Source organism: Pempheris klunzingeri, chromosome 3 (genome assembly GCF_042242105.1).
Source record: "Pempheris klunzingeri isolate RE-2024b chromosome 3, fPemKlu1.hap1, whole genome shotgun sequence".
Lineage (NCBI taxonomy): Eukaryota > Metazoa > Chordata > Actinopteri > Acropomatiformes > Pempheridae > Pempheris > Pempheris klunzingeri.
In genome coordinates this window covers 11,536,374-11,558,803 of record NC_092014.1, presented here as the reverse complement: position 1 = coordinate 11,558,803, position 22,430 = coordinate 11,536,374, and the positions used below count along the sequence as shown (strand labels likewise).

The 22,430-nt window shown below is 40.8% G+C and overlaps 3 protein-coding genes across 3 annotated transcripts; 2 read left to right on the top strand and 1 right to left on the bottom strand.

Annotated features, from left to right (window-relative positions):
• Positions 1 to 392: 392 nt before the first annotated feature.
• LOC139225134 (PRELI domain-containing protein 1, mitochondrial-like) lies at positions 393 to 12,403 on the bottom strand. Its single transcript, XM_070856174.1, has 6 exons — positions 12,204 to 12,403; positions 10,939 to 11,145; positions 10,135 to 10,360; positions 8,654 to 8,767; positions 7,971 to 8,049; positions 393 to 640 (listed from the first exon to the last, which is right to left on the bottom strand). Exons 2-6 carry the CDS (start codon positions 11,028 to 11,030, stop codon positions 519 to 521), a joined length of 633 nt encoding a protein of 210 aa, XP_070712275.1. The 5' UTR covers positions 11,031 to 11,145; positions 12,204 to 12,403; the 3' UTR covers positions 393 to 518.
• Positions 12,404 to 13,575: 1,172 nt separating this feature from the next.
• On the top strand, positions 13,576 to 16,561 carry ndufb6 (NADH:ubiquinone oxidoreductase subunit B). Its single transcript, XM_070828042.1, has 4 exons — positions 13,576 to 13,827; positions 15,367 to 15,459; positions 16,181 to 16,225; positions 16,419 to 16,561. The coding sequence occupies exons 1-4, from the start codon at positions 13,648 to 13,650 to the stop codon at positions 16,482 to 16,484; spliced, it is 384 nt and encodes a 127-aa protein (XP_070684143.1). The 5' UTR covers positions 13,576 to 13,647; the 3' UTR covers positions 16,485 to 16,561.
• A 947-nt stretch (positions 16,562 to 17,508) lies between these two features.
• On the top strand, positions 17,509 to 22,211 carry toporsa (topoisomerase I binding, arginine/serine-rich a). Its single transcript, XM_070827523.1, has 2 exons — positions 17,509 to 17,645; positions 19,148 to 22,211. Exon 2 carries the CDS (start codon positions 19,151 to 19,153, stop codon positions 21,593 to 21,595), a length of 2,445 nt encoding a protein of 814 aa, XP_070683624.1. The 5' UTR covers positions 17,509 to 17,645; positions 19,148 to 19,150; the 3' UTR covers positions 21,596 to 22,211.
• The last annotated feature ends 219 nt before the right edge of the window (positions 22,212 to 22,430 follow it).

Below are 22,430 nucleotides of genomic sequence, written 5' to 3'. Positions count from 1 at the left end.
TGAGTGAAAATAAAACTACTCAGTCACAGGATTATGATTTGATCTGATGTGGCCATTAGGCTGGACCAATACCCAAAGCATAATAATGTATCATACATTTCCAGACGTTTTATCATTTTGCCGGATAAAAAGCGTACTTAATTAAAAAGGGACAAGTTAAATATATTGCAAGACACACAAACATGTGCGTTTACCTCTGACGTAGTTTCTGCTGGTCAAAATCTGACAGTTTCTACAAAGGCAAATATGTTTCATACATAAGCTCAAACCTGAGATTTAACGAAAGCTGACAGAAAGGAGTAGAGAAAGAGTCTAAGTGTAGAGAAAAGAGCTCATCTGAGTGCGGTTCATGTGGAACAGAAACAAAGATTGCATTGTTTGGAGAATGAAACAGTGATCAGCTGTGATACTGCAATCACATCCCACAAAACTTGAGTCCAGTCGAGGCGACCCAGATGACCAAAAGGCTCTTGTGTTAGAGTTAATGTCACCTGCACAGCACTTCGGGTGCTGTCCTGTCAGACGTACTGCTGGGCTTTCTGTGGGACGGCGGCAGCTGAGGCCAGGCTCTTGGCCGCCTCCTTGGCCTTCTCTGATGCGTCCTTCACTGGGTCCCTGAGCAGCCGCTGGGGCGTCTCTCCTGTGAGCCCGGAGGGTGTCCAGAGAAAGACGTACAGACAGGACACAATCAGTATCCCAATATGATCTCCTAAGCCCTTTTTCAGATGTAGAATACATAACACTGAAGTGTCGCCTTTGTTGTTGTTTAGACATTGGTAACTTTTACACAAGTGCTTGTTCATGGATTTGTTCAGACATGAGCGGACGTTTACAGGAAAGGTCCCAAACTCACAGACTATTAAGTACAATTTTTGACGTTGTGCTTACATTTGATTCATAAAAGGTACATGGCATAAAAAAATCTTACACAGGTTCTAAGAAGCCCATTGCTAACTTAAGCACCTGTGATCTACGAATCTCAAATCAACTTAAAATTGATGCCCCTACCTTATAATCATTGATTTCCACTTTTATAATGCTAGCACAAATTAGTTTAGTTAGGAATAGCTATGGATTAAAGGATAAAAGCAAACTTTTTGGAAGACGAGATCACGGCTACTTATAAGCCATCGATCATCATACTCACTCCAGTCTCTGAAGGCTCTCTCCCTTCTAAAAGCGCAGCGTTCAATGTCTCCCAATACCACAGAAACAGCCTGGGGTGCTCATTTCTAATTTGACACCTTTTATATATTGAGCATTGCAACCCGGTTTTTAAATCAAAACACCTCAACTGGCAATTAATTTCTCATACTTTTAATCAGTAATTCTTATCAGACTGTTCACAGAGATTACAGAAAGTTTAAAGGCCTGAGCACATCTACAGTGGGTACGGAAAGTATTCAGACCCCTTCACTTTTTCCACATTTTGTTATGTTACAGCCTTATTTCAAAATGGATTAAATTCTTTTTTTTCCTCATCAATCTACACACAATACCCCATAATGACAAAGTGAAAAAAGTTTTTTAGAAATTTTTGCAAATGTATTAAAAATAAAAAAACTGAAATATCATATGTACATAAGTATTCACACCCTTTATTCAGTACTTTGTTGAGGCACCTTTGGCAGCGATTACAGCCTCAAGTCTTCTTGGGTATGATGCTACAAACTTGGCACACCTGCATTTGGGGTGTTTTTCCCCATTCTTCTCTGCAGATCCTCTCAAGCTCTGTCAGGTTAGATGGGGAGCGTCGCTGCACAGCTATTTTCAGGTCTTTCCAGAAATGTTCAATGGGGTTCAAGTCTGGGCTCTGGCTGGGCCACTCAAGGACATTCACAGACTTGTCCCGAAGCCACTCCTTCGTTATCTTGGCTGTGTGCTTCGGGTCGTTGTCCTGTTGGAAGGTGAACCGTCGCCCCAGTCTGAGATCCTGAGCACTCTGGAGCAGGTTTTCATCCAGGATGTCTCTGTACTTTGCTGCATTCATCTTTCCCTCTATCCTGACTGGTCTCCCAGTTCCTGCCGCTGAAAAACATCCCCACAGCATGATGCTGCCACCACCATGCTTCACCGTAGGGATGGTATTTGCCAGGTGATGAGCGGTGCCTGGTTTCCTCCAGACGTGACGCTTGGCATTCAGGCCAAATAGTTCTATCTTGGTTTCATCAGACCAGAGAATCTTGTTTCTCATGGTCCTGGTGGCTCTGAACTTCTTCCATTTACGAATGATGGAGGCCACTGTGCTCTTCGGGACCTTCAATGCTGCAGAAATTTTTCTGTACCCTTCCCCAGATCTGTGCCTTGATACAATCCTGTCTCGGAGGTCTACAGACAATTCCTTTGACTTCATGGCTTGGTTTCTGCTCTGACATGCACTGTCAGCTGTGGGACCTTATATAGACAGGTGTGTGCCTTTCCAAATCAAGTCCAATCAATTGAATTTACCACAGGTGGATTCCAGTCAAGTTGTAGAAACATCTCAAGGACGATCAGTGGAAACAGGATGCACCTGAGGTCAGTTTTGAGTGTCATAGCAAAGGGGGTGAATACTTATGTACATGTGATATTTCAGTTTTTTATTTTTAATACATTTGCAAAAATTTCTAAAAAACCTTTTTCACTTTGTCATTATGGGGTATTGTGTGTAGATTGATGAGGAAAAAAAAAGAATTTAATCCATTTTGGAATAAGGCTGTAACATAACAAAATGTGGAAAAAGTGAAGGGGTCTGAATACTTTCCCTACCCACTGTATGTCACTCCGACATTTCCAGCAGGAAAAATCACTCACGTCAAGTCTAGAATTTGCTTAGAGATAAGATCATTTCCATGTCAAAGTAAGGTTTTCGAAATAACTACTTCTTTGTGGTTTTCTGCTAAGTCAGAAGATCAAAATTCATCGTAAGTCCATTTTCTAAATGAGGCCCCTGATGTGCGAGAGGAAGCATGTCACTGCTAGAAAACGGCGATGAGGTGAAAACTGTGATGACACGAACCGAGAAGTCTTCATTTCGCCAACAGGCAGCATCAGTGATGGCTTCTAAGACGTATTTTGCTGCTGAAGGCTTAATTAACGACCATTGTGAGCACGAGGGACCTCGACCCCGCTTCTCTGGTGAATACAGAATCAGATTTTCTCGCTAGTTTCATCACTTACGAGACAGAGACGTCCGCTGCTTATTTTATACATCTCACTGCGAAGGGAAATGACTTTTAGGCACTGATCTGACATGAGAGGAATCTCTGTAACAAGAGTTTCACAATTTATTCAACTGATTGTATTTTCTGTAGATGATACTTAAGTGGGAGGAATATTGCAGTGACCTTAATCCGGCTGAACATGATGTAAATTCGTCTCTCTGTATTCAACCTTGCGCTGCAGCAGCCGTTACATTAATCTAAAGGCGGCACTGAATCCAGACTCGTGCTGTGTTCAAAGTGTTTGGGAAATGTTACCGGCTCCGATCGAGTAAGAGTCACGGTCATGACTTTTATGTGAAAGTGACACAAAGAGGTTAACGTTAGAGAACGGCATGCAAGATGTAAAGGTGACGCACCTTAAATCACCGTTCTCTGAAAAGACAAAATGTTTTGGAAAAAAGCCTTGAAGAGAGCACATCAGTATTTGTATGCTGCTACAAACTGCCTCGTACTGGATTCAGTTCCATGGGCTGCAGGGGCTGTTTGAGTCTGACCTCAATCTGAACCCTCAATCTTAAAGTACTTCACGTGAGAACAACAACCAGAATCACAATAGGATTGAGCCCTTTCCCCAAACTGGGAGGGATATTTCGCCTGGGAGGGCTGGAAATTGCTTTAATCCCATATGCAACATATAGAAACACATTTCACTGTATGCCTTGATGTCATTATCCATCTTTTGGTCACCACACGTACTTTAGCGGGAGGTGACGTCAGTCCTTACTAAAATTAAACTGGCTGACAGTCTGGTGCAGTGGCCCCATTAACTCGCGCAGTAAGCTAAAGGCAAAGTTGCTGCTTGTAAGGAAGCACCGTAAAATTCACTCTCAGGTGCAGCTCCATAAATGTTTCATTGGTGATAATAGTTTCTTAGGTGCTACGATTGTTTTGGATTTCTCTCTGTAGCTCAATATAACAGTCTAGAGGTATAAAATGAGCTGGGTTTATTTAGTACCACCATTTCCCCAAGGCGGTACCGCAAGTTTAACAGCTAAGTATTTTAAGTTCAGCATAAAGCTTAGTATTCATTTGGCTGTAGATTTACAGACTGTAAAACATCTGACTGATGCTGGAGAAAGCCAATCCTGACAAAAATAAGTCAGTAAAACGTCTGTCGTCATTGGACCTCACTCATTGAAATTTAAAACAATCCAGTTACTTGAAAGAGCTGGTGTTTGTTAAACTGAAGACTTCTCGGCAGTCTGAGGACATGCAGAGACCGTGTTGCTGGTACCATTTCTTATCATGGCAGCCATTTCTTCCTAATTACCTTTTTGCTCACTATTAATCATCTCTCTCTCAGCCCTACCGCCCTCTCTTATCCACCGTTTATTTTCTGTCTGTGTCGCGGCCCACATTTGGCCTCTGTCTGCACGTGCTGCTAAAATCCTGAAACATGAATACTTCCCTACTTCGTTACCAAGTTAACTTCCTGTTTACCATAAGTGTTGATTATGACGAAGAATGATGAGCTGGGTGCTGCCGCAAACTATGACATGAACTCAGTGATCAGAGACGAAGCTGGCCAGCAATGCAGAAGCTCGGACTTCACTTGCACGGCAGAACAACACTTAATAGAATAGAATTATATAAATACAAAGACTGGCGGTATATCTGTTGACACTGATGGGGTTGACAAATCGCTTATTGCGTCTATATGGTCTATATATACATATTGAGATTTGTAGTTCATGTGTAAAACAAAGTTACCTCGTAATTACCTGACTCTGTCAAATAATGAGAATATTTCACAGCACATTTTCTTAAACCTTTTTGTTATTCTAAAGCAGAGACAATGTTCCTGTATTTAAGTAATCATTACTATCAAAATGAACAGTGTGACAATGATCTATACTCCCCAGTCAAAGTTTGAATGCAGCACAATCACTGAACTGTGAACTGTGAGTCAGAGCTTGATGATGTTGTTCAGCTGCTGAAACATGAGAACCAGCTTCTCTGAAAACTTCACTGAACTTATTTCATAGTTTTGCATCAACTTTTACTCTGGGCCGCTGTAACAGTCGATATTAGCAGCAGTGCAAATTAACTGACGCTTTATTCGCAGCAAGAGATGAGACAAAGGTTACTGAAGTAAATGTTAAAAGCGCAATATGTGGTTTTATGAAGCGAGTATTGTGTCTGATCTATTAAGGCAGAAAATAAAAAGGTATAAACTTCAGTTCAACACAGACACAGGTGCACCACATGCAATCACAGCATTACATGAATCCATCCCACACACGACACTGCTCTCTCCAACCCTCCCAGCCCCAAACACGCTCTCCCTCTGTCCAATCAGAGGAGATTTTTGTGGATTGGATAGTTCAAAATGTAGAAAAACAGCAACACAAGCAAATGAAAGATGGCTTCAAGTTTTTGAAACAACTACAGTGGAGGCCCTCTCTGATCTACGTCACCTGTCATTGACTATACTGCCATACAATGGCTAAATGCAGTAACTGACACCGTTTTTTGAGCAACAAACGTTTGCCTTGACTGTATAACATCTGATATGTTTCTTTCCGAGAACGGATGCACAACATGCTTTTTGGTTTTGCGTTCGGATTCTTCAGTACTACAATTTCTCCTGGATTTACTCTGATATTCATGTAGAACACAGACTATTAAAGTACTGGTCAAATATATTTCGGCCAGATTGCAACAAAAAGAGGTAAAAATCCCAAAGCATGTTCTCACAAACATACATCCTTACTGTTAACTGGATATTATTATCAGCATTTCTGGGAAGAAAATATTAAGTGCTGCATTTGTGAAAGAAAAGAAAAATACTGCTGTCACTAATTTCACTCCTTTAAAAAGGTCATGACTAGGATTCAGGTTTAGGGTCAACTACACTAGACACTATATACTTCTATAGTAACACTAGGGTCACTTTTGGTTTCTACTCAGAGTTTCTGTTCCCTCATTTTTCAAGACAAATATTGTGTGTATCTGCATACATAACACACAAGGGGAGACACTCACTACCTCAGCTACAGTCTACTGTCTGAGGCTCATATATGGCATCATGTGACAACCCTGGGCGAGGCCTGGGATGGCAGATGGATGCCCCACTGCTAGCATACTTACCACAACGCTCAGCCTGATGCCAATCCCTGCAGTGCCATCAACAAAGGGGCAGTGGGACAGAATCACAACAATGGGAGAACGTCCTTTCAGACAGCAGTACGCTGCATCAGCACAACACACAGTTTGTAGCACGACCAAAACCTCACCCATCAGGGCCCGAAGCCAAAGATGGCACTACCTCTTTCATATAATGGCTTCCTGTGATTGAAATGACCCTCTCTGATGAGTAACACTGACTTTTCAAAGTTTTATATTTTGTGTTGCTTTAATCTGTCTCAAAAAAATTTATTTTTTCTGATTATTTTATGACGGATTAAGGATTTGTGTATAATAAATATGTTTGGAAATATGTCATGATTGTGATCAAAGCTCAATGCAAGTCATTTTTAAACCAAAAATTCACTTCTTCCTGCGTCTCAAAATTTGAATATTTTTTGATTTTCTTGGTTTTCTATCAAATTAAAGTAAATATCTTTGTGTTTTGGACAATTGGTAGGACAAAACAAGACATTCCAATATATAAACTTGGGCTCCAATAATTAGAATAATCGTTAGCTGCAGCCATAGACTGTATAAAAGAAGTGGACGTAGCCACCGTGACGTCACCCATTGGTTTGTGGACCGCCGTTTCGCAGCCTATAATTTGGCTTTACGGGCGTCAGCATCTGGGTTTTTGGAATCAGAGGTGACGTTCGTGCCGCGGAAACCACCTCTGATTGGTTAGTCACAGCACAGTCCACCTTAAAGCTTACCCTGCTTTATCGCTCCTCTAAATGGGACCATAATTTAGTAAATGGACATTATGCTGTGTTGAAGAAACTAGCGACTGAGACCATAAACTCAGATGAAAATGTGAAATGAGGTAATAAATCAAGTGAGAAGTACGCTAATTTTCCTAGTACACTTCTTTTGGAAACCAGCACAGTCGCCCCCTGCTGGTCATTAGAAAGAATGGCCTCCGCATTGGCTTCACTTTTCAGACACGGAAAAACAGCGTCCACTTCTTTTATAGTCTATGTTTGCAGTGCTAGTGCTAATGGAGGACAAACGTTGCAAATGTTGTCGTTTTCCACGAGTGTCACCATTTGTTACAGAAGACATATTTTGCAGACAGCACCTTTAATTAGCCTGCTTGTTTTTTTAATGTTCGTGTTATCATGTCATTGATCTTTTTGCCCTATTCGTCTCTCAGTGGGGGATTGATCTGTTTTTTTTTTTGGTTTTTTTTAAATGGCCTTTCATACGACCAGCTCTGCAGTATTTAGTTTATGCAACACTGAACTGACAACGTAAATTGTTTTGGTCTGGGCCTAAATTTAGAAATCCAAGTGGTTTCATATCCCTCTGCAGTCACATGGCATTTCTCAGCAACAACAAGGATCTTTGGGCTGCTTAAATTGACCTGATTCTAACAGCCACATGTGAGAAATGCTGAGATGCTTAACAACTTTCCAGACTCATTTCAGAGTAATTACTGCTTCAAACTATGCTGTAACACCCGAGTTGATAAATAATTAAAATAAATAATGTGCAACGTGTTGAAGTGCAATATTTTGAGGAGAGAAGGCCCAACTTCTCATAGGAGTTTCTCCTTTCCAGAAATGGCAGCAGTTAAAAATAACCCGTTTTGTTTCCATCTTCTCCTTTGCACTTTTTCTACTGGTGAAGTGGACGTACCCTGTAAGTTGGACAGCGCATATTCCAGCCCTTTCATGGCCTTCACCTGGTTGCTCTTGAAGCGGGCCAATCCAAACTCCTGGGAAAAGACAGAACAGGAAATGGCTTTACATGGGGGAAGACGTCTGAGAAACAACACTTAGCTAGCAGGCCTCTCGCTCCTATTCTCCGGGGATATCAGTGCAAGCCTGGCATCTTCCACATCTAATAATAACAACTTTAGGTTGACATATTTTTGGCACCGCTTTCACTTCTCCCCTCAAATCTCCAACTTCTTTATTTTGGCATTCGCACACAGGCTCCCACGCCTTTGCTGCTCACACTGTGACCTACAAATCGAGCTACGGCCTTAAAAATAGGATTCTGTACGTTATCTGTACGTTACCCTCTGGGATGGAAACAAATAGATTTACTTAAACTGAAGCATAAATATATATTTCTACACCAAAGAGCAGATAAGAGTAGATGATTAGAAATAAACTGTGTGTTATTATGTTAAGTGTCTCTAGATACCATCTTACTTCTACAATGAATTCATATTTGACTTATGTAAAGAAAAGAATGGCTTTTTCTAGCTGAAAGGAAAAGAAATAAAAAAGAATGTGATGAAAAATATTCTAATGTAATTAAACTCATTGTAGTTTAACAGAGTTGTAATTACTGCATGAAGAGGGTAAAAGTACCTGAATGGGTCTGGAGAATCCGTAAACACTTGAGGATATCCACGCTTCCCGTTTCAGCTGGGTGATGGCTGGCTGCTCCACTGAGTCTTGGAAAACACAACGCTCTTCAACCGACTAACATGGGGGAGAGAAAAGTGACAGCAGATTAAGGTAAAGGACAGCTGTTTTAATCTGTCACACAGATTGGGAATATTTTCTAGTGTGCACTTTCGACATACAGGTGCTTGAGCGCCGATTTATAGGGAAAACAGATGCTGGGCTTTTCGTCCATGCTCTTCACCACTTAAAGCAGCTGTGGATGGCTTGTCGTGATCTTTGTTAGGTTTAGTTGTAAAAGCCAAATACAGATGGGAATATTTGGGAATTTTCCAGTTTGATTTGGATTTGTGTGGTCATGATTGGAACCATGCTCTTGATTCAGACTGCAGCTTAAATGTTGAATTTACTCCTCCAAGTACAAAAACACTGTATCCTCTCAGATTCCTCTTGGCTATGTTTGCCAGTGTTTTGTTCAGACAATTTCTTTGATCACAACCGGTTAGTTAGCTTTAATTCTGATTATATTTTACATTGCAGTAAAGTAATCCATCCTGCATTAATGTATAGCGTAAGGGTGTGAAAATAACACACCTCAGAGCTGCATAACGTACAAGTCATGCCACAGTCCTTCATCCTCTGGAGATTATTACATCTGAACTGTGTTCAAACATTTGCCTCCTTTGAAGATCAAGCTGTTTGAATTAATATTTCCTCCTCCTGTCTGGGGTTAGCAGCTACACGTGACTACACTGTACAGTCATGGCACAGACCTCAGTCTTTTCTACTCTGCGAACACAGTGTAACAAGTCTAACAAGTCTAACAAGAGAGGAGACACCGCAACACTGATGGACAAGAACTGATTTTTCTTTTTCTTTTTTTAATTTGTGAACTGATTTTAAATAGCAGAGAATAAGAATCTCAAGGTAATACTGCACAGGTGATTACATCCAACAGTGATGTCAGTTAGCAGTACTAATATATCACTGAAGCATACTACTTAAGACAGTGTTTTAAGTATCATTTCACTCTTTAAACCTGCAATAGCAGATTTTTTTGACCACTTGGGGGCAGCGGAAACACATTTTGATGACAATATTGACAAGTTATCACCTACAGTATATATAGTTGATATAGAGAGCAGTTGCCTGTTGTGGCCAAAAGACAACGTAACAAGAGCTGTGAGAGTGAACCAGAACAGATACGTTGCGAACGAGAGAGCTAAAGACTGAGCTGAAACTCAATATGAAGCTCCATAAAGGCGAGAGCAGCTGCAGATCCAGGTGATAATTCTCCAAAGATTCATCACTACAACCCCTTTCGCATTGACACACCATTTTCACATTATCATCTGATACATTGCTATTAAATAAATATTATCTACAGCCTCCTTGACAAAAAAAAGACTAGCATTTGACTTGAAAAGTCACATCGGACAGCTCACCATGAGAGTTGTGTGGTTTAGGTTCCAGGTGTAGGTGGTCAGGCTCCTTTTGACGGGGTCCACGATGGAGTCCTCGACGATGTACACACAGCGAGACATGCCGGAGGGGAAGAAACACTCCGCCCAGCGAGGAAGCCGGTTGGTCTTCATCAGCAGTCGTCTAGTGAGGAGCCGGTGGTCCGCAGTCACCTCCCGGTACACGACGTCCTCTGTGAGAACATGGGTGCTGATCGATACAAAAAATGCACAGCCACGTCAGCTTGACACTTGGTGGTTAGTGTAAGTATATAATCGGTAGTGCGAATGATTAAAGCAGAGACAGTGTCATTGTACAGATGGGCATGTGAGTGTTGTTTTAAGACACACTTGAGAAAATGGGAACTTTCAAGTTTTCAAGTTCAAGTTTCCTGGTCAATTTCTGTCCTGTTTAAAACAAAAGTCACATTGCCTTTCAAACAGGCCATTAAAAGAAAATATGTGTGTGTGCTTTCCGCATCCTGGCACAGCTTAATATACACAAAATGTCGCTCTGATGTTTGAGATATTACAGAAGAAAGCTCTTTCAAGATTCTGATGTTGTTGGATCAAATAAAACAGAATGACTTAACAACTACCAAAAGGCTAAACTTGGTTTTACTTCTGTAATGTGTTTTCTCAGTTCTCTACCTTAATCATGACTGAGGGCTCTTAGTCATAGTTGTAAGTTCACATGGTTCAACTACATTGTATAATAGGATTCATGCTAACTCAATACAATAACAAGATTCCTGCAGGTTTACATGAAGCATGAAAATATTACGATACCTGAATGGGTTAGGGTACCTCTGCCAAAAAGCAGAGACAACGTGGTCCCACGTGCTCCTGATCTCTGTGCTATTACAGAAATACTTGACCATTCTTCTCTCGCTTATGTACAGGATGGCCTGAATCCTGAACCCTGAGGTTCCTGGCTGCGATTACACAAGATAATGAAAACTTGGGTGCTGACTCCATCCAAAGTCTGACACAGTCCTGCAAAGGTGAAGAGAAGGAGCTTTACCAACAAATTATATATATTACAGTTGAATTTTCACATTGTGCAATAACATGACATAATATCACTTTATTGGCAAATTTGTTTGTTTAATAATTGACAATATAATTTAGTCAACTGTCACAGAATTTGCCACAACGCTTATAACACAGTGGTAGCTATCCTCTCATACATTAGGCTACTGTGGTCGGCTACTGTGATCATGTCATTTGGCAAATATTTTATTTGCTGGGTTAGTCAGAAACAGACATTTTGTCTGTTCTGTTGTTTTATTCAGTTTCTCATCTGATTTTCTAGAAATCTTTCTTTGACACCTTATCTATTGATGTTGATATCACAATACAATGTTATTTACACTGTGACAGAGGATTTTATTCACATCACCCACTCCAGCTGCACATCAATCAATACTGTAGCTCCATAAAGCTACTTACCCCTATATATAGATTATCTGATAAGTATTGCATTACTAATGGTTATTCCAGCAGTCTCAACGCTGCTATATTTATAAGATCCGTGTTTGCCAAATTATAGTAATAATCTGTAAACATCCCTGTTATTCGTACTTCTTATTATTCACAAGTTCGATATGCTTCGTCCATAACAGTCTTACTTTTCCTCCACAACACCAGTAACGCACATGGTACCTGACTGTCACTGATACTTATGCAATCAGTCCACATGTCACCTTGACTGATGGCTTTACGCTGCGCTAATAGCTGAGAGGTTATGGCTTGTTCTTAGCTCGATGGCTAATGCCACTGCTAACAACGTATGAACTTAGTCACTTGGACAGCCAACAGCCACCTTACTTCATAATACTGACTTAAATTACTCTAACTAATTGAACAGTTTGACATCTAACGCTAACGGGGATAGTGAGTCATTTAACAGCTCCATCATGACTGTGTGACAGCTAGCTTACCATAACAAACACTCTGGGTTAACTAAGTTTAACTTGCCAGCTTTAAAGCTCAGTGGAGAGTAGCTGAAGTTTCAAACACCTTAAGCTAACGGGAAACACAAGTTATCCTACCTGAAGTCACTGCTGATGAAATAGTAAGCTAATAAATGTCCACAGAGCGCCTGCGTGCTGTGCCTCCAGCCCACAAATTAACTACCGGCGGCTAATTAAAGCTACATCCATTATCCGACATGTGACCGTCAGTACAGTGAGTGGAGGGTCAGAGGAGGACTGCGAAACACTAACACTTCTTCTTCGTCTACTATCGCAATTTCTTCTTCTTCGACTATTACAACTTCTTCTTCTTCGACTATATCATCTTCTTACTCAGTCACTTCTTCTTCTTCGTGTAATGGCTGACTACAAACCAGCGTAGGTGGAGCGTGGCGCCACCTACTGTACCAGAGTGTATATCTCTGTTTTCTGAAGATACTGAAATTAAGCTCTCCCTTCTTCCCGCCGTTTATCAACACCCCACTCCCTTCACACTTTGCATTATTTTAACCTTTAATCTTTCCCTTTAGACATTATGCCCTCCCATATTATGCAAAATGCTCTTCAATGCTTTTTTTATATTCTCCCTATGTATATTATATTATTTCTTTTTAAAAAAAATATGTCCTCCTGTCTGCTGTGACATTGTAAATTTCCCCGTCGTGGGACTAATAAAGGAATATCTTATCTGATCTTCACCATAAATATGTGTCCCTGATGTGTCTAGAGCCAAAGTATGTTCAGTAAATGTGTGTGAAAACGCTCCGTTTAGATTTGGCCCCAATGATGTCATAATGATGTCATCGGGGTTCATTTATTTCTTTAACATTTTATCAGACTTGGCGAAGCTCCTCTAGAGCCACAGAGGACGTGATACAGGCAGGTTTTTACAGGTGGTTGGTAGTCTAACCAAGAGTGGTAAACTGACTGCCATGTAAAACTGGTGGTGCCCCTTTAAAAAACCTGTTGCTCTCTCCCTCTGCTGCTCATGAAAATGAATGACTTCCTTATTATACATGTGGTTTTCGCAATCTAGGGCATAAAATTTGGCACAAACCAAAAATATAAAAGAAGTTTGAGAAAATGCATCAATGCATTAATTAATGCAATTTGCTGGCCACAAGTGAAGTGTGACTTACATCTGTTTAATATTATAAGTAATGAATGTGTCATGGACTGACAACTCGCACATTCAACCAATTTTGTGCAAGTTGTGAACAAACCTGATTGCCAGACTTTACTGCTTCACACACTCTTCAGACACAATGCATTATCTGTGACTTTCAGTGTGATTCAGTGAGTTTTATAACCACATGGCAAATAGGGGAAAAAAACCCAAAAAAAAAACTCGTCGCACTGCCTCCTCCTGTCCAGCAGGGGTCGCTACACATTTTGCCGCTCTGTTTAATCAGTGTCCCGTTTTCTCTTCCTATTGGTCGGTGCTCTTGCTTGCAAAGGGAAGTGTCCTCCATGGTGTCATTGTAGGCTTCTTGAGGTTGAACACCCAGATACAAGACTAATAATGTCTGGGTACACACCAGACGAGAAGCTGCGGTTCGACCAGCTGACTAAGCTCCGGAGACAGTGGCTGAAGGACCAGGAGCTCAGCCCCAGGGAGCCCGTGCTTCCAGCCAAACCCCCCGGCGCCGTCGCCAAGTTCTGGGCTGGCTTTCTGGAGCCCAAGAGCCTGTGGAGGCTTTACGTGAGTGCCGATACACGGCTAACGCTAGCTAGCAAAATAAGCCACCAGTGATAACAGAGAGGCTACATGCGAATTATAACCGGACAGTTCAGCTACACAGTGTAATTAATCACTGTCTGTTTTACTAATGCTAACGTGTTAATGACCACAACAGAGCTAAGGTTTGTGAAACAGTTGAGCCAGTTTACTGCTTGACTGTCTCACACTGAAATCTGTCAAGTATAAAAACTAATTTTATAATTATAAATAATGACTTGTGCTTGTTGTACTGTATTTATCATTTATTTATTTCACTATATATTATGGAAGGTCAGTTTACCGTGTCCCACAGTACAGTGAACACGTAGTTAAATAAGTCAAAATACACCTGCTGTGGTTTGACATCACACACACACACACACACACACACACACACACAGTGAAACTCTATTTTTATGGTTTTCTTACAGGAGAGCACTAACTTATGGTTGCCTTTAATTCAGTACAAGCTGCTAAAAGAAAAATAAGTTGGTACACATACCATCCATAGGTCATCTTCTGCACAACATGTAATTTAAGTTATTATTTACAATTATCTGTAGTTGGTCAGTCTATCTCCTGATAATTAACCAAAAACGTGTTCGATAATCAGTTAATCATTCAGCCCAATATCACATTTCAGAGCCTTACAAACCTTACAATATGACACCCTTCAGTTTATGTTGTTTATCATGCATGAATACCAACCATTCCCTGATTCCCATTTGATTTTACTGCTTTTTATCTTTAATAATGTCAACAAAATGACCAACAGGCCTTTTTAACTGAAGACATTTTGGAGTAGCGCAGGTGTAAATGACTACATGAATGATGGCTGATTTCCAGTTTGTCACTTTGTGTTCAGGGTCCTGCTATTGTGCATATGGCTCACTGTCGCTCTGTTGTGGCTTACTGGGACACTTAAGTCGACCTTGATATTATAAGAAACTACTTTTCCAACTATGATATTTCGAAATGTCTCCTTTAAGATGGGCCAATTTGAACATGCTAAATCATTTGGTTTAAGCAAGTTGCGATAGACATTTTTCTGTATTTCTCTTAGTTTCATACTGACAAAATGATAAATCGATTCATTCAGCTTATGTCGTATAAAGGGATAATGAAAACAGTCATTGGCTGCAGCCCTATTTTAGAGAAAAGGGTCTTTGTAATGAATTGGAGCACAAAATGGAGGGAGGTTTGAAACCAACATGCCCGATCAAGTTAACGCTGAGATTACTGTGTCTCCATCCTCTTACTTGTGGTCAGCAGTTCTATGAAGCCACAACAGTCCTACTTTAAGTTTCAGCGTGTATCCAAATCTACAAAGCAATGTCTATTTCAATTTCCAAATTAACTATCCTCATTTTAAATAGAACTTGTGAATTGTGAATATTTTACATGGTTAAACTCCAGATCATATCGTTATTATATGGAGCAGCTGAAATAACCCCAGATTTATTCTGTAGCTCTCTTGTATTGATATATATTTACATGTGTCTAATGTGTCTCTCCTTACAGACCTACAAAGCTTACAGAGGTGGAGTTTTCACACTAACACGGCTGTTGATACCTGCTTGGATTGCTCACTACTATGTGAAATACCATATTGCTGTAAGTCAACAGGAATGTTAAACATTACTTGTGATATTGAAGAAATGAATGAGGAGTAAACAGAATAGAGACTTATTACATGTTATGAATGCAGTGCATACTGTGATATCTGGTGAACAGAACATAATGACTTGATAAGCTGGACTGCTGGAAGTTATGCACTTTAGAATTAGACCTTCAGTTGTCTAGATGTCAGAGTTTATAGAAATTGATTGGCTGGTGCTTTTTTTACAGTTGTGTACTGAGTTCCCGAATAATTACAGGAATGTAATAAGAGAGCCAAGATACTGATCTGGTGTATCTACACAGTCACTCATGTAAACCCCAGCAAGCATTAAAAAATCAGGATCAAAGTATGCAATCAAAGTTGATATGAACAGCTGGTACAATAGGCAAAGTGAGAGAATAGATTGATTGGTGGTATAAAGGAATTCTATAAACTTTTTTTACTTTTTTTGTTTTTACAATTGCAGTTATAATCACAATTTAAATGTGGTGATAAAGGTTTTGAGAGTGTGGAGATTTTTGGTTGAGGTACCTTGAAAATGCTTGAATTTTACTCTTTAAAAAGCTGTACTAGCCCTGAATTTAGAATGATGCATATGCTGCATTAACTTTATTCCATGTTCTTTTATTCTCTCTCTTACATACTCCATTCCTGTCATGTGACAATGTATTGATCAGTAGGAATACTAATTAACAATGTCATTGTCTCCCACAGCAAAGGCCATATGGCATTGTGGAATTGAAACCCAGGCTGTTCCCAGTAAGTGTGACTCATTTATTAGTCTCTCTAACATTGTACTCATATTTTTCCTATAATCGCTATAGTTCTTTTTTTTATTGTTTATATATTTTATTGTTTATATGTTATGCAAACAGGCCACTGTCCTGAGATGCTCTGAGACGTCTTAACAGAAGAGTATTTTAAATTTGTTTGTCCTTGTTTTTGTGTTTAGGGTGACACGGTTCTGGAGACGGGTGAAGTTGTTCCAGATCTCCCCGAGACTCATGGTCATCACTGAAGTTGAAATATTTCAATCATTTTCTTGAGTTTCTGTTGTAAAAACTGTGTATATGCCAATAAAATATTACAACGTCATTTATGAGTGAGTAATTTTATGAATGTAAATAGTGAGCGACTGTACTATTTCTTGATTTTCCAGACCATTACTGGATCATGTCAGTTTAAAGAAAAAAACATTGCGTGAAAATTCAACCTTAGTAGGGAGGCAATTAGGTGTAAATGACATTTAGAGAATATGTTACTTCATGTTTGATACAGTGGAGTCAGCATGCAAATATGCTTACAGCATTACACCCACCCCAATGTCCTACTTCAAAATGAGATGCAAAAGTAGGACACTGGGGTGGGTGTAATGCTCGGAGTCAGCGTGCAAATGCTATAAACTGATGCTATAAACGAAAAGGAGAAAATTTACAATTGCACAATTATATGGGGAGCTGGATTTGGGGTGTTCAAATTAAAAAAAATATTTTGATTTCTAATTTGAGAGTTATACCAACTCTGGTATAACATGACAATGGATGATACACTTGATTTCCAGGGAGCAAGCATAGCATAATTAACAGAAATACAAAATGCTGTTTGTCAAGTTATGACCTTGAAATTCAACAATGTCACTTTTGCTGATATGATCGAATGGTGTGTGATACTGCTCTTAACGGGATTGAGAACCCTCACCTTATAATCAACACTACCACGTACAGCATGTGGCATCATGTAACACAAAAACAAGGCCTCAATGGCTCTTATTTTGTCAACTATTGGGCGGAAGTGCACTGCAGCTACGGATACCGTACCGTCCATTGCATAACAGCTAATTGCATAACTGTCATTACTAAAAGTGCAAGTCGGAAATAATGTAAATGATTAATTTTTATACTGATTATTTAATTTCGTGCGAAAAAGTTAGTTTTTGTGGTGCTTCAAAATTTGAAGCTTGTACTTTTATTCTGAAGGGCGGAAGTGGCTCGTATGTCGATGAATCAAAAAATGCTAACACTGACTGTACGGCTGAACATGGAGGGAGTGTAACGAAGCCAGGCTGGTGATGCTGTAAACAGCTCCTCCAAAGTGACATTCATGTAAAAATGAATGGGTTTCCACAAGACGAAGAGAGCTAATCAGTTCCCAAAGGCGTACGTGTTTGAGGAAGCCAGAGGTAAATATTACACAACTTTTTCCTGAACGTCCTAGCTAGCCGTACAGCTCCTAGCATACCTAGCTAAATATAGGTTAGCTACACCGTCCTAGCCCACTTAGCCAGCTAGCTTGAAAACTTGAGCTAACCAAGTTCAAGAAGCAGAGTTAGCAGTTTTAGCTAGAAGGGGCGTCAGCGTACTTCTGACAGATTATGCTGTGTAAATATTAGGGTTGGCAAAATAATATCAGCATATAAATCCGACGTTTGCCGACAGTAGCGGTACTTACTTCTATAGGGGAACCCTTCAAACAGAGGGCGCTAGGCACGGCTTTAGCCAGACATGCTAGGCTACCTACCCGAAAACAACAACGCAATCGAAGATGGGGAAGGACAAGTAATGTTATTGATTATATAGTAGTTTTTCCCCCCGATGTGTTCCTCTTTGTGGTGACACGTCTGTCTAAGATAGCGACAGATGAGTAAGACATTTCTAGGTTTTAAAATGACCAACACGAACAGCCCTGATGTAACGTTAGGACCGTCATAGTAGACATGTAGCTGTTATCACGGACTGTCACAAGGTTTGTGTATCACCGTCTATGGTGTTTTTAAGTAAGGCACCCATTTCTGCCATATATTCAGATCTGGTTATCATTACAATACATTATTTTAAATTCTATAGGATTCTTATGTTTGGGTTCTTGAATGTGTATATGGCTATTTACGCTGACATGCATGTAGTATGGGATCCAAACGTCTGAGACAACATTGAAAATCTCTAATATTTTCAAGTAAACCTGGCAATAATCACAATGATTGAGGATTCAGAAACATTTTAATGCACTACACGTTATGACATTTAAGTATTTATGGTTCTTCACTACTTCTAGCAATCAAATTTAAGCATTGTGACATTGACCAACTTCATTTTCATTGTACAAAAGGTTTCATTGACTTGTATCCCCTCCACTGAATGACCCTCAGGTGGATTTGATCCATTAAATTTGGTCAATGACGCACATTTGTGCAAATACATTTGATTGCTAGAAATAGTGCGGAATCTTTCTTCCTTGTTTCATATGTTATCTTGTATTTTTAAATGTTTCTGAACCATCAGGTTTTCAGATTATTTCCGGGTTTAATTTAGAATATTACAGATTTTCATTGTGGCTTCAGACTTTTGAACGCCACTGTATATTCCTGTATTCTACACATTTGGGTGCAGAATGTCGTCTATCTATCTATCTATCTAGTCCTCCAAGGACAAGGACTTACATTTGAATATAGTACATATTGCATATTTGAAGAGGATGAGTTCAGAATTGACACAGCATGTCTAATTTATTGTGGCACAATAACTTTCTGTACAGGCCTTATGAATCTGGTGTATCAGATTTACTTTAACTACAGGACCTCAGTAAAACTTTACAGGTCATTCTGTGGCAGCCTTATCATTCTTGTTTGGCATGTGTGAGAATTTCCAATCAGATGATAATCAAACCTTATTTTTCTCATGTCAGATCATGTCCGCAATCAAGATTGCCCTGCAGCAGAGCCAGAAGAGTGGCAGAAGGAAAACCTCTCAAGCAATGTCTGCAGAGGTGTCTCCAGACTCCAAGTGTCCCATCTGTTTGGACATTTTTAACAACATTTCTTACCTGGACATCTGCCTGCACAAGTTCTGTTTCCGCTGTATTCATGAGTGGTCCAAGAACAAAGCAGAGTGCCCTCTGTGCAAACAACCATTTAATTCTATTTATCACAGTATAAAATCAGAGCAGGACTTTAAGAAGTATGACCTGCAGCCGCTGGAAAATGGCTCTTTTGGGACTTTTGGGGGAGTGCGGTTTAGGTACCGCACAACGCTCACCGGAGTCCATCGACAGATGCAAGGAAGAACCTCGCAACCGCCAGACAATGGAGTAATGTTTGAAGCCTCATCAAACCCTCCGCAACAGCGGCAGGACCGTTACGTCCGACGCATGATGATGAGGTTGGCAGCCAAGAGGAGAGCTGCAAGTGAAGGCAGGGTAGTCAACAATGTCAGAGAGCAGGAGATGGTAAACTTCAGGAGGGAACTGTACCGAAGGGGAGTGAGGGTTCGGAGTGTTCGCGATGGCGGCCGCTGCCGAGACACGTCAGCTGAATTCTTCAGTAGAAATCCTGCCTGCCTACATAGACTCGTACCCTGGCTAAAACGAGAACTCATTGTGCTATATGGGGCTCACGGCTCTTTGGTCAACATAGTTCAACACATCATAATGTCACGCATTACACGTTATGACATGGAGGATGGAGCTATTCAGGAAGAACTCAGGCCGTTCCTCCAGGGGCGCGCAGAGCACTTTCTGCACGAGTTCCTCAGCTTTGCAAAATCCCCCTTCAATATGGAGGCATATGACCAGCATGCTGTCTACGACTGCCCAGCCCCTTCCTCAAATGAAGACAGCAGCTCCAACTCGTCTGTAATAGCTATCTCAGAGGATGAGGAACACTCAGTGGATCTGGACCCTCCAGGGGCTCCTGCATCTGCTTTGAGCCAGTCTATCTGGGATGATGAGACGCCTGGCCCGTCATATTCTACGACAGCAGAGCAGAGCAGGGCTGAGTGCCTGTCAGTCCTCGACTCAGACTCAGACAGCAGTTTAGCAGAGGAGACACAAGAGTCTCGGGCCTCTCCGCTGCAAATGAGTCCTCATAACCAAACAGACATGACTCAGGGTGAAGTTAACAACGAAGAGTGTTTGTCTTATGATAGTGATGACTGCGTCATTATAAGTTTTATTAAGCCAACAGCAGAGAGGACTCCTGAACTGGTTCAGCTCTCCTCTGACTCAGATGAGTCTGCCACTGAAGATACTAAAGAAGTGCCTCTTCTACCTCAGCATATCCGCTTTTCCAGTCTCAGTCCTATAGCTTCGCAGAGTAGTGATCCAAGTGGTGGTGGACGGTCAGAAAATGTAGAAAGAGACCAATATCATCAGTTGGACTCAAAAGAAAGATGCAGCTCCTCATCATCTAGCAAACACAAGACGTCCAGTAAGTCAAACAGAGAAGACACAAATAGATTTGACAGTAATGAAAAATCTAGGGAGAGGCGCTGGTCTGAGGACAAAGACCATAGAAGAAGGAGGAGATCAAGAAGTGGTGAGCGTTGGCACTTTAGCAGGAGTCCGGTTATCACCCACAGCAGTGTCAGCTCTTTATCCAGAGAAAAAGTTTATTCTTACTCCGGTGGCAGAGATAGTTACTCCAAACGTGACAGTCATTGTAAAAAGAGGGACGGTGATCACAGCTATCGCTCATATAGGCATTACAGCCAAGAGAGAAATGACAGTGGGACAAATTACACAGAGAGGTGGCCCTACTACCACAGTAGCCGCAAGTACTCTGATCGGCACTCATACTCTCGCTCTAGGAGCCGCAGCAGGGACTCGCGGAGACGGGACAGGAGGCGTTCTCGCTCTAGGACTTACTCCAGCAGTCGTTCCCCTTCAGCGAAAAGCAGATCTCACCACGACAAGCCTGGTGGAAAGAGGAAATACAAAACAAGACATTTGGAGGAACCGTCCCAAAGCGCACTTCCCAACGCGTATGCTGAAGGTGTCTCCCCCACCTCGGTAACAAAACACAAGAAAAAGAGCAAAGAGAAGCATCACAAGAAGTCCAAAGAGAGGTCTAGAAAAACCAGCAGGAGCCTCAGTGTGGAACTCGTCAATGAGGACAACTCTCATGAGCGAAGCAAGCGTCACCATAAGAAAAAGAAGAAACACAAGAAGAAAAGCAAAAGGCACAAGAGTAATGAACGCACAGAGAAGCACTCACCCACCGTCATCACCATAGATAGTGACAGTGACTCTTGTGCTAATGACAGTGCCACCCAGGCCAGCAGCATTAACAAGGACATCCCTGTCGACAAAAACACAGATGACCCAGCAGACCCCGCCCCTCCTCACTCTCCGGAGTAGTTACATGGAAGGTCAGATTCCCGCTAGGGGTGCCGGGAACTGATGGATTCACCCTCAGCTGCCAATGCCTGCCAGCAGTATTTTAGATCAAAACATTGTTCAATATGTTGAAGGTCACCAAATATCAAAGGATATGGAAAACACATATTCTTTTAAATGCCACTGCAAGTGTTTCCTACTGTAACAGTTTGTTGGACTTTGACTTGTGTGGCAGCCAGACACCTGTGTTGAACTGGAGAGTGGTCATCATTAGATACATGATTGTTTTATTATATTGAGTTCTGAAACGTTCTTGACTGCATTAACAAACACCTACAACAATCCTATTTAAAGTGCAGAGTTCCACTATGATCAAGGCAGAATGGGATACTATTGGGTATCACATCTTTTAAAGTGTCAACTCTTATTCTGGAAATTTAGTTTCTTTAATGGATGTGTTTTATTTCTAATGTTCTCTCAGGGAAAATGTTAATTACAGAGTTTTTTTGTTATCATAAGTCAGCTATATTCTTTTTACAAAACTTCTACCGGCTGCACATGCAGTAGTACTTATTATCTGCAGATGGTGTCTGGATTTCAGGATGGGCTCTTTTGTATATGAACTTTATTTAAAATAAATCACAGTAAACAATTGTGAGTGCTATTTCATGTAAACCAGACTGAATATATTGAAGTATGTTGGGTTCATACTAATAATAGCTGGGCTATACATTTTTCATTTGTAATGTGACTTCAGCTGGACCAAGGCTTTGGTCGCTCACTGCCTTATTGTGTGTTCTGTAAAATGCTAGAATGATGTAGCCAAATTTGTTACTGAACAGACAGTACAAACATA